The sequence below is a fragment of the Lagopus muta genome, chromosome 4, assembly GCF_023343835.1.
Source record: "Lagopus muta isolate bLagMut1 chromosome 4, bLagMut1 primary, whole genome shotgun sequence".
NCBI lineage: Eukaryota > Metazoa > Chordata > Aves > Galliformes > Phasianidae > Lagopus > Lagopus muta.
In genome coordinates, this window is record NC_064436.1 from 30,442,286 (window position 1) to 30,454,513 (window position 12,228).

The following is a 12,228-nucleotide window of genomic DNA, read 5'->3' on the forward strand; positions in this document are numbered from 1 at the left end:
TGCAGATTTCTCAAAGAAAAAGAAATAAACATTTCACCTGTTCTCCATGTTGAGCCGAAAAGTCTTTGGTGCTTTATAACTAGGGAGCCTGGGCTGCAGACATGAAAGAACAGAGGAAGCAAGGGTAATGCCACTTAGTTTTTATTAATTACTTATCAATTCTGACATAAAACTGGTCTTGAGAAAGCAGAAAAGCTGTTTTACTTCCCATTCTCTAAAAAGCCAGCACACAAAGCAGATGAAATGTCAGACAAGGATGAGCAGTGAGCAATTCCAGTAACTACAAGTGTTCCTTTCTTTTAAAGAACAAACCAAGCAGATCTCACAAAGAACCAAAACCCACCAGAAATAACCAGTGCTACATTTAATGTTTTCTTACATAGCCACCATTATTGTTTTTTTTTTTTTAAGCTATAAAATAAGAATCAGTCTCTCTGCATTCTTTATAAAAGATTTCACTTCTTACACAAAGAGCCCGAAACATTTAATGGGTTAAATCATCTGGCTTGTAAACTTACTGTTCATCTTTTTAGCATATAATTCAACTAGTTATGTAAATCTTTCTGATTGGAGGAATCAGTAAATAAATACTTACAGTAAAGCTTCATTTTGTTGGCAGTCAGGATGCCTGGACATCTATGCAGTGATAAAACGCAATACAAAGCTTCCAGAAAATATTTTAAAAGAGCAAAAGGAACAGAAGTAAAACTGCATTTCTCCAAATCTAGCCTCCTGTACTCCACTTGTTTTTTTGTTCTTTTTTCCTCCAATAATATGCTCTGTGGGTGAGCCTGAGCAACTTCTGAACAACTGATAGACATGAACAGGAGTGGACAACTTTTGCTGAAAATTCACGGATCCCAAATATTTATACACTCTGATCTGTTTGTATACATTTAAACAAATACATTGGTTTCATTTCATAAATCACTGAGAATCCCAGCATGCCGTTACCAGAAGGTAATCAGCCTAACACTGCTGAGGTCAAGAAGACTATGCAAAATTATACCTGTGAGGATCATTTCGTCTTTGCTTGTGGGTGGCAGTTACATAACGAAAACCTGCTGGAACGAGGAGTCAGGGACTGCTCTGTGAATTAAAGCACTGCCATCTCAATGTCTTGGAGATATCCTGGCCTCTGTTATTTACATCTTCCTCTGGGAAACATCTGTTTTTCAGCTTTTATCAGTTCTGGTATACAATTGCTAACATCGCTGTACTAACTGGGTCAAGGCAAAGCTGGCACGCATTTATCCAGGCAGAAGTAGAGGATGCAGGTAAGTAGGTTATGACACTCAGCCAGACTCAGTACAAGGAGATAAAGGGACCACATCTCCAGAATGCTCTCTCAGGAATAGTTTGCATAACTGGAGTACAACCACTGCAAATGACAGTGCACATATTCAGGAATGTCGCCTAGCTAAAATTCCAACAGGCATTTACCACAATTTTATCCAGTACCCCAATAGCTTTATGTAGGCATCCATCGGTCTCAACTCTCTAAATCCTTCTGTATTTCTGGATGTTTGCAGGAAGTGCCTCAATTCATAGTATGCAGTCATAGCATAACCAGAATGAAATAAACCTGTCTGCACCAGAAAAAGTGAGTTGTCAAGTTTCCATTGATGACACCGTTTCTTAAGCTCACTTGCTATTCCAGCACAAGCTTCCCTCATCTATTAGGGGGCAAAAGTCTTTATCAGCACATCTCTTTAAACAACTCCCAGTTTCTGATAAGTAAACGCACAGTAGCCTATGGCTATGCACACAGCTACTCCTTCTAGCCCCATTTCCTTACATTACACCAAAAAATTATCCCTTATACAGACTGAAAGTCTCTATGATCCAACATCTTACCTACTACTAGAGGACAAGTACTCTTCAAATCACTTGGGAACCTCCATGTGACTACATGACTCTCAGACACCTTTCAGAAGCCCAGGAATAACAGCTGAAGAGCCTGTGCACTGGAGAACTGCAGCTGAAGAGGAAAGATACCTGCAGCGGTATTTACACTGTGGAGAGTCACGTTCCTTTGCACTGATGCAGTAATTTTTGTGCTGAGCAAGGTCTACAGAGCACATTAGGACAGGATGGCCAAAGGCTGAGACAGTCTCAGGATCTGCAGCAACCCTGTTGGTCTGCCAGCTTCCGCAGACCCATGTCAGCTCACTGTGGGCACTGGGTGATGCCGCTGGGCTAATGACCACAGACTCCATACAAGTCAGATATAGATGACATTAGCAGTAACACCACAGGTTTCCATAAATCAAGCAATCAGCCGCATATTTTTATTTCACTACACCTACACTCCACACAAAATAGATCAACTTTTTATTTATTGGTCAGAACGTGAGTATATTCAAATTGCACAATTCTTCCCAAAAACAATAATAGCAAATTTTAGCTATCAATATCTGCTAGAACATCAATATAATTAAAATAAAATCAAACTTCCATTACAGTTCATTAACAGTATCATCTGCAACACTTTAAAGTACTAACAAGTCTTTATTGCCTGAATGGTTCGCCCAGTTAGTAATCTGAAACAACTGTACTGCTTTTGGGAGTGTTTTTAAAAGCATATGCTGGTCTTGGAAAGCTTCTACTTTTCTCCTATTCAGTTTGCTGAAATAAAAAGATAGACAGATAAACATAAGAGCACATGTCTGTATACATGCGTAGAAAGAAACAAACTCTTCAGAATCCGTAAAAGAAATAGTCTTGCTAAAATCTAATGTCCGATATAACTACTATGAATATAACACCAATGAACATTTAAAAATCTATCTGAAATGCAGCGCAGTTTATTATGGTCCTGCCAGGTCCACACAACCAGAGTTTCTTGGAAGAAATATACATAACTTAATATCTTCCTTTGAACACAGTAAAGCTACCACATGAGACACTGCGTGAGCAGAACCACTTTGACTTTTTCCAAAAGTAGGACAAAAATCTCAAAGGATGCTGATGTTCAGTTGGCTGTGAGAGGCTGACACAAATTAAACTCAATCTTTGCTTGTGCCAAGTGCTGAACATCACCTGCTCAGGTTCAGCTCACCACTAGCAGGGTTTCCTGTCATAGTTAGCCACCTGAAGATACACCAAATGTATCACACTAGTAGAACTGGTAAAAACAATACTTAAAGCTTTCATTTAGCAAACAACTATCAGTAGGTTACCCTGGCAGCCACTCCTTCCTCTCTACTTTATTAAAAGTACTTTTCCTATAGTAATCTCAAAAGGTTTTGCAAAGAAAGTCAGTACTTAACTCTTATCTCTAAATCAACTAGGGAAGGTATTTAACCAAGGTCAATAAGCAAACCAAGGGAATCAGGGATTCAGACTAGGTCACTTCAGTATGATTGCAGTGCTTTGTCCCCCAGTGACTCGTCAGCTGGAATTTTTATTGAAGTACAAGGAGCTAAGCATACCAGCATGTTATTTACTCCTCCTCACTTCATAGTTCTGATCCATGTCTGGTACTTCTCTGGAAATGCAGCACTCATTACTGTAGTATACACTGTGTTACTGGTAGGCAAAAGAAGAAATGAGCGAGGCAAAATCATTCTACAGACAAGATGATTCATTTATAAAAGTAACAAAGCAGCAGAACAAATTTCAGTGGAACAAACATTCTGCATATAAATATGCAGAAGTGTTAAAAAAGCGAGGAAGAGACTTTGAAGAAGCCATTGCCAAGCTCTAATGCAAGTGACTGATCTAGAGAAAGTACTGAGTTCCGTGTAAAAGTAACACAAAAGGTTAACCTGCAAAGGTGCAATCTGAAGAACAATGCAGAACCATAATGTTAAACAGAAGTAAATCTATTAAAAAAAAAAAAAAAAGGTACCTAAAAGCTATGTACCCATTTACTACTTAACAGTTTTTCTCACATCAAGCAGAGCTACATTAGAAGCACCAAAAGGAGATATTTCCAGTGCTACCACAAATCTAAAATTTCCAGCAGTCAAAGGCACAAGTGACTTGTCCAGAAGAACTGTAGAAAGTACTGCTGATTGAACACCTAAACGGTCAGATTTTTCTCTGCTATAAAGCAACTTCCTGTTACCAGACTAAGCCAAACAAAGTGCCATTTCATAGCTGGAAAGGGACAGACCGAAGAGGAAGAGTTCTGTGGAAGTGAAGACACAGCACCACATACACAAGCAGAAATCATAGCTGGGAAACAACAAGGTACTCAAGCAGAGGTACATGGAAATCCTAAGGAAGTTTTTGGCCTGATGCATTGTAGAAGGTACTGGTTGACATCTCTGAAGCTAATACTTACTTATTTAAGACTGGTTTCACTGACAGTACCTGTACAAAAAGTTTGAAGTGTTGTCATTTGGGTAAATTAATAGGTAATTAAAAGACTACTTAGAAACAACATAGGACAAAGTTATGAAACCATATAATGGGAAAATCTAGAAGTATTCTTGCTGTTCAGCTCTGTTTTTTAATATCAGACCATTTCAGGTTTTTTTTAATAAAAACTCTGAAATACACAACATTTAAATTCTCAAAACTAAATGGTAAATCTCATTCTTACGTAACACTTTAGCTGTCCTCTGTAATTTTTATAATTGTGCCTGAACAATGAAATTGCAGAGATGATGGTGATGGGATTCATCTCTCACCCTTTCAACTTACAACAGCATTCTACTATGAAATGACTATGTGTGGAGTTCAGAAACATTTTAACATATAAAATATACATCAGCCTTAAATTCTCCGAAGATGACTGTGCAGCACATCCTTTTCACCATCCCTTCCTTGCATGGCTTTTGAACTTCTGACAACAAAGAAAATTCTTCCAAAGCAGAAGTGCAGTTAAAGTCTACATGCTGTATAGAATTTAAAAGAAATACCTGGAAGAGTGTATCTAAATTGATGTTCTGCTGTCCAGTAGCATTGAGAGCTTTCATGGCTGGTGTTCTGTGGGAAAATAGTGCAGTGTCATTAAATACCATGCACTGTTCCAAAGAACTATAGAGGATTAAATAGAGAAGATTTTCCCCAGTGAATGTCTCGAATTTAAAATATCCGTTTTGGCCTAAAACAATCCAGAATTCCGTGTGACTGAAGGTAGCCTCATATTGCTGAAGTCACTATGTTACTACACCATGAATACGGAATAGGGAATCTGCCAGCAGCTTTTTGTGTATGACACATCCTAAAGACCTTATCACATCAACAAGTCTCTTAATAGCACTATCAAATACTTTCAGTATGATTCTAAATCCTGTAATTTTTACTACATTTTGCTTTATACAGAGATTTTTGATACATGTTATATCCTTGAGACTTCTCACCTTGCAGCCATTCAGCGCCATACGGACCTTCTTCTGGCATAAGTTATTATCACCCTTTAGCTTACCTGTTCCCATCTGAGTGGCATTAGAGAAACAGAACTAACTGCCTGCTTAGCAAGCTCACGGATACTCAGAGAAGAAAATGTCCAAGTCTTCAAGCTTTTTAAAAATGAAAGTGATATCTCACTACAGAGCTCCAAACTAATTGTACCTTCTGTCATCACAAGGAGGAGGGGTAGTCCAATGGTCATAGTTTGTCTCCACACGAAACCATCTGTGGTGTAACATACAAATATAAAAGTAAACACAAATTGCATCAGCAGGTAATTAATAAAAGCCAAGAATCAATATTTCTGTATGTCCAAAAGGAAAAAAAGAATTCTCTCAGACAGCTCTTCCCTGTGTTTCTGAACACACACACACAGAAAGAGTGGTTACTGAACTGCTAGTGGCAAAACTACTACCAACTGGAACAAAAGTAAGGTTAGATCTTCAAAGAGATAATTGGAGAAGAGATTATGGGCATGCAGCCTGAAGCATTCATTTTGCAGAATACAGAGCCAACAGGCCATTTGGCCATACCCGAGCCAATATATATTGCCTGATAGCAGTCATTAAGTGCCATTTTTTCACTGCAGGCCAGCTGCTGCAGATCTTCTTCTCATATTATGCTGCCAACTTCACAAAATTCATAGAAACAACTATTTTTGAGCCTTCATTTCTTCTATCATGCTGGTGAAAACTAACTTGGGAATGCTGAATTTTATCATGCAATACTTGGCAGACAGACATCCAGGATGAGCCCTCAGCTCTTGTCCCCTTTAGAATCTACGTAAAAACAAATGTATACAGAAGCTTTTGCCACCTTTAATGCTCTGTTTGTCCCAACCTGACATGGTGCTGTCATTCCTTCCCAAGAAGGAGGGATCACAGTTCTTTCCAGGGGCTCCCAAACTTTCCCTGCTCAGCTGTGAGCGCTGATAAGAGATGAACCTCGATCTACACCAAAAGCTGTCCCATTATCCTCACCTATCACTCAAGAGAGAGTAGGAAAAGGTATAACAAAACATTTTCTCTACTTACGCTCCACTTAAAGGATCAAGAGGCCAGAGGTCTGCTGGCCCTCTTCTATTTCTTGTTATGACCATGCCTTCTTTGGGTGATACGCCTCCTACAATATAGTAAACTTCAGCAATGATGGGAATGTCAGCTAGTCTGAGAACAGCTGACTGAAAGTCCTCTGCTCTGCTCAGGGTCTGATGCAAAAAGGAAATCACAATGAAACAAAAATCACAGTCAAAAATTAAGAACTTTTGCACAAAATTAAGCACTGGGACATCTTTAAAAAATGAAACAGTCCTAGCACTGTTGCAAATTAGAATGAACTATAAAGTACCATTTGAAAATATTTCTTTGAAAAGAGCTTTCCAATAGAACATAACATGAAATGAGTGCAACTCACAACTGAAATAATTTCTCCCATCTTTGCAAATACACAAAGGAAAAAGTAAATATACATATATAACTCACATATATGTATGCATATGAGGAAAAGTGAAACAAGTCCAAAAATAATTGCTATCATTCTTAACCATTAATTACTTCTGACAGCAACACTGCAGTTAGCAGTCTCAATCACAGTTTCAACTTGCATCTTCAACTCAAAAAATATGAAAAATAAGGTCTGCAACAGACACCCCAATTCTGCAGGGAGGCCACTTACAAGACAGAACTCAAATTTGCTATAATTCACAAATCTGAGAAACTGATCTGTTTTATTGTAACTGTAACCTAATGCAATATTCATAAAACATGCTTTATATAACACGTGTAACTCCTGCCACTTAACAGCGAGCTCTGATTTGGGGGTAATATCTATTTGCTCTTCCAAAATATATTTAGTTTGCATTTATTGCATTTCCCATGAAAACAGTAGATGAAAAATCAAATTTACTTGGAGTTGTAGAAGTTGAAACATCATTGTGAAAACAGACTAAAACATAGATGCACTTACATCTCGGATAAGCCAGCTGACGGGGTAATTTCGATTCAGAAATGCAGCTATTGCATTTTCCCACCAGCTACCACCCTCTGAGGAAAAAAAAAAAAGAGAAAAGAAAGGAAAAATGAGGGGAAAAAAAGGAAAAAAGGAAAAAACTATTACACACCCATGCTAGTTATGCTCAGTAAAATTTGTGCTCCTGCCTTCCTTTCTGTTTACATCCCACCCCTAGCTCTACAGTCTTTCCCTCTACTACATTAGAAACCCTTTTAAGCTACTGAGCAATAGAACTCTCACCCCACCTGAGAGTTTTCTATCAGAAATCATCCTCTGAAGTTAAAAGATTTATCTTACAAGGCTACCATCAGTGTTCCCATTTCCAGGCAGAAAACTACAGTGATTTTGGGATTGGCATCAGCAGTTCCAAGAATCTGGCAAAGGGCTACAGACAGCAAGCTGCTGAAGAAGCCACAGTAAGCAGCACATGGACCTTCTGCTCTTTGCTTAACTTCGAAGATCTCAAGCAAATCACTGTAGGAAACATGATTGAGAAGCGGAGGACCTAACATCAGCCTGAAACGGAACTGAAAAACTGCAGGAAAAAAAAAAATTGCACAAAAATGTGATTTTTTTATTTTTTTATTTTTTTCAGAACTTGCCACTTTCAGTCAAAAACTACTGCATTCCTTCCAGTGCTGATAACTTCCTGGCTTCTCAATTTTTCACCAGTTTTTTTTTTCTTTTTTTTCCAGCCCCCCCCCCCCCCCCCCCCCGGCTGATTACTGAACAAGGAAAAGTTGAAAATTACTGTAACAAGGAACAGCACTTTGTAGATACGTGGCCAAAAAGATTGTAAGTCTGTTCATATGATATGATAGTCTACATCTGTCAGTTCATTTATTTGCATAAATCATCTCATTTTCATCTTACTGAACTCTTACAGTAATAAGAATTACACAGAAATAGCTAATAGATATTGATCATGTGCTACTCGAGAAAGTTAGAAAAATGAAGGTCAACTTTGTACTTAAAAATCAGAAAAAGCCAGCAGAAAAATGCCTATCACTTGAGACCTGCACCTTAAATTCATTTCCCTTTTCAGCCATAGTTCACAAGCTCATTTCCCTAAATCTTGTTTCAATTGCATGGTGACAGATAGAAAAGCAAGCTGTCATGTGCAGAGGTTTAGCATAAGTTGAGTGAATTACTGTTGCCTGTAGTTAAAAAGCAACAGACATGCAGGCAGACATCAGCACATCAGTTCCTGATGGACAAGACGGGTCCATCTCTCACAAAAGTTAGCAGAATAAGTTTGGCCACTGACTGAACCATCTCACTGTGGTCCCAAGTGATTCTTACACTGAATAGTGAAGCACATTGCTGAGAGATAAAGCAGGGAGAATAGGATGACACTGATTTTGTCTCCAGGTTCCCATCCACAAACTTTGGTATGCAAATCTTTCTAAATCAACCTTTTTGCAAGGATTTACAAACTGAAGATATTACTTCCAAGGTGATTTCAATACAAATTAAGAGCAGTTCATATCTCTTAGTATTAGCTCAGGATAGCTCAGTTTTGAAAAAAAATCAAATAACTATGCTAGCATCAGAAGCAGAATCTTAAAAACAGGAATGTAAGCAATTAAATAATCTAGAGAACAACAAGGCAATAGTAACAAAGGAAACAGAAACTAAAAGGTGTATGTGTTCCGTATCAGAATTCCCACTCATAGTGACAGCCAAATTTATATAGGGCTCTCAGTCTCATGCTTCTCTTCCCACTCTTTCTTTCAAGCTGCCTTAAGGGGATAGAGAAAATTGGAAGACAGAGGAAGGAACAAAGAAATAGGAAAGCAGCAGTTTATTTACTACATATGGCTGTTGTTTTCTCTTTACATCTACTCTGCTGCCTCAAACTGTATTTGTCTTTTACTGTCTTCTCAAGGTTCTCTGTCTCCTTTGACGCTTTTCATACTCAGATGATACTGTGCTGATAAACAAATGCCTCTCTCCCTTTGCAGCTGTCAAATACTGGCAGCATGCACGCTTTTATCCAAAGAGACAGAGAAGTTATTTAGTTTCATTTCCTTCTTGAAAATCTTCATAGAGCTTTCACTTCTGGGAGAATGCGGCAGAAGATCAGAAGTAGGCAAAAACCAACTGAAGTCGCATACCTAAAGTCAAGTGTGGAAGGCAGGCTTTTATTTTCTTTTTTTACCTCGTTCATCACCGGAGATTGTGAACTTGTGAGGACTTTGCCCAGTCCATAAACCGACATAGCCAAGAAACGTAGTGCCTCGATATGCTATCTGAAACCAGGAGACACGGAATATTTCAGCGTTGTGGAACAGAGCACTTTTCGAAAGAGAAGCAACATTCTGAAACAGTATAGCATACTTTTTCCTGTGCCTTTCATGAATCATTTTGAAAACCTCTTTAAAACCTTTTGCCCTGTAGGAAATGTTGCAAAGGAAGTTATAAAAAGACTCTGAGGACCAAAATACACCTCATTTAATTTGTTAATGATCACCAACTGCTACAAAAATACTGCTCAAGTTGGCAAGTGGCCAAGTAAGAAAGAATTCTGTTTACAAGTACAAATGAATATTAAGAAAAATCACACCAGCAAGGACTGCACTAGCAAACAGTTTATTTTTGGCAATTAAATTAATCAAGACAATCAAGAAGGCCTTAGAAAAATACCTTAGAATCTCTCCCTGCCAAAATGGATCTATTTCCTATATTCGCTAGTATTTATTCGTTTTCAGAATCTTGGCATTTTCTTCTCTCTACGCCTCCTTCCAAATAATCATCTAGAGACACAAGATTATGCTGTTTAATTTGTTCCAATTTGTCACCCCTAACTAGAAGTCCAGAAAAACAAAGACAAAAACAAAACAAAACAGCACTCATCCCGCATTCCCAGAGAGGAATGGTGGCATTCTGATAATTCAGTGAATTTGGGTCATGAACCTCATTACTAAATTAAATACCACAGCCTGTGCAGCTGAACAACAGTACACTGCTGCTTCACAAACACACCACTCAACCACATCAATTACAGTTTATACCTGACCACTTCTTATAAACTGCACATCGATGGTAATCTTGCTTAATATATCTACAAAATCATAATCCAGGTTCCGTCCGTGGTAAATGTTTCCTTTGTTATCCTGAGCGATAATACTTGTGCAAAACCTTAAAGGACAAAAAAGTGAAAGAAGGATTTTAAGAAAAAGTACGACAACAATTTCAATGTTCTGGTCTGGCTGAACTTGCTCAGGTTTTCAGGAGTAACTAAGCTACAGTAACTGAGTACAGCACCCACAAAGTGAAGACCTTTCCCAAAAAGTCTAACACAGTAAAACAGTACAGTATTTAACTTAGGACATCCCACGTGGCTCAGAATGCCAAAATCCCATCCCCTCCAGGTCAGGTGTTACAATGCTGGGCAGTCTGATCTGGTGGGGGCCACCAGCCCACAGCTTGGGGGTGGAACTGGGTGGGCATTGAGATCCCTTCCAGCCCAAACCGTGCCACGGTTGTGTGACCTTCACGGATCCCTTTGAACTCAGATCTTCCATGGTTCTATGATGGAATTAGCAGGGAATTCAAAACTCCTTTTCTCAGGAGTTGTAAGTTTGTCATCCCGGTGATGCACAGCACTGTCTGTTAAAATACTAATGGTAAATATATATATATAATGGCAGACCGACAGTTGGATCGTGGTTGATGTTTACTCTCGAGTACTGATAGAGCTGAGAAAGTCAAAATATCGCGCGCCTCATCATGCTCACAACGCTGCCTGCCCGCCGAAGCACCGCGAGCCGGCGTACAACAGGCAGCGGAGCGGCCGCAAGGCTCTGCGCCTCGTCCCGACCCGCGCACAGCCCGCCTCCGGCTGGACGCACGAAACGGCGCTCCAGCCGAGTGCAATTTATCTGCCCCGTCCCCACCTGCCCTTTCATGTGCGCTCCCACACCGAACCGAAACGAACCCGCGCAGCCCGTCAGGCCCCACTACTATCTGCCGCTTACGCCGTAGATTCGTAGGCGAAGTTGAGCAGCACTCCGTCGCCCAGACTGACCCCCAAAGCCTCGCACAGCCCTCGAATTTCCCCAGCAAAGGGCTGCGGCATGAAGGACTCCAGCTCCGCCGCTATCGGACGAATGACGTCGTGGAACCATTTCGGTACGGCTTCGCTGCAAAACACGCTTCAAGGCGTTAGCGAGCCGAGAGCGAGAACGAGGTCTGCTACTTACATCGCGCCGAGAGCCCGCGGCACAACACCGCGGGCAACCTCTCCGCCGCCCGGAGGCGCCCGGCAGCCGCCCGGCCACCCCACCCCGCCCCGCACTCACTCGATGACCCGGGCGACGGCCGCGCGCAGGAAGGCGGGCTCGAAGTGCCGCAGCACCGGCAGCCACCGCTCCTCGGCCGGGCTGTCCAGGCTCACGTTACACAGCAGCGGGGCCGCCGCGGGCCGGGCCGCGGCCCCGCACAGAGCCGCCGCCAGCAGCAACCCCCGCAGCGCTCCCCGCCGCATCTCTCTCGCCGCGGCCGCCGGAGGGCACGGCCGTGCGAGCCGGGACCCGAGCCACGACGGCCGCCTCACGCCCCTGAGGGGCGGCTCAGGGGGAAGGGCCAGGAGGTGGCGGCGCGGAGCACAATGGTTGCCTCCCGCGGGGAAAGCCCCTCACAGCCCCTTCCCGCCCGCCCCCAGCTCACGGGCACATCAGGAAAGATGTTATACGCTGCAGGAAAGCGTACGGAAAAATGACAGAGGAAGCGAGAGGAGATGGAAGAGTCAATTTCAAGTCCCTGAGTTCCTCATGTTTAAGTGAGAGAAAGGAGGCTCTTGAGAAACTGGACACAGCTGCTAGAGGCTGGGGGCCCCGGCTCAGCTGAAAT

General features: G+C 41.3%; 2 protein-coding genes across 4 annotated transcripts in view; both read right to left on the bottom strand.

Annotated features, from left to right (window-relative positions):
* The window catches only part of PPEF2 (protein phosphatase with EF-hand domain 2), a 20,486-nt gene extending 20,334 nt beyond the window's left edge, over positions 1-152 (bottom strand). The window contains exon 1 of one of the 3 annotated variants that reach the window (XM_048940927.1): positions 38-152. The gene's annotated coding sequence lies outside the window, so the exon portion shown is untranslated. The remainder of the gene's footprint in view (positions 1-37) is intronic. The other 2 variants (XM_048940923.1, XM_048940928.1) reach the window with 2 other exon arrangements.
* On the bottom strand, positions 126-11,933 carry NAAA (N-acylethanolamine acid amidase). The gene is made up of 11 exons (XM_048940936.1): positions 11,679-11,933; positions 11,355-11,519; positions 10,389-10,515; positions 9,536-9,626; positions 7,330-7,406; positions 6,399-6,571; positions 5,527-5,589; positions 4,872-4,938; positions 4,292-4,320; positions 3,435-3,531; positions 126-2,628 (listed from the first exon to the last, which is right to left on the bottom strand). The coding sequence occupies exons 1-10, from the start codon at positions 11,861-11,863 to the stop codon at positions 3,456-3,458; spliced, it is 1,053 nt and encodes a 350-aa protein (XP_048796893.1). The 5' UTR covers positions 11,864-11,933; the 3' UTR covers positions 126-2,628; positions 3,435-3,455.
* Between the last annotated feature and the right edge of the window lie 295 nt (positions 11,934-12,228).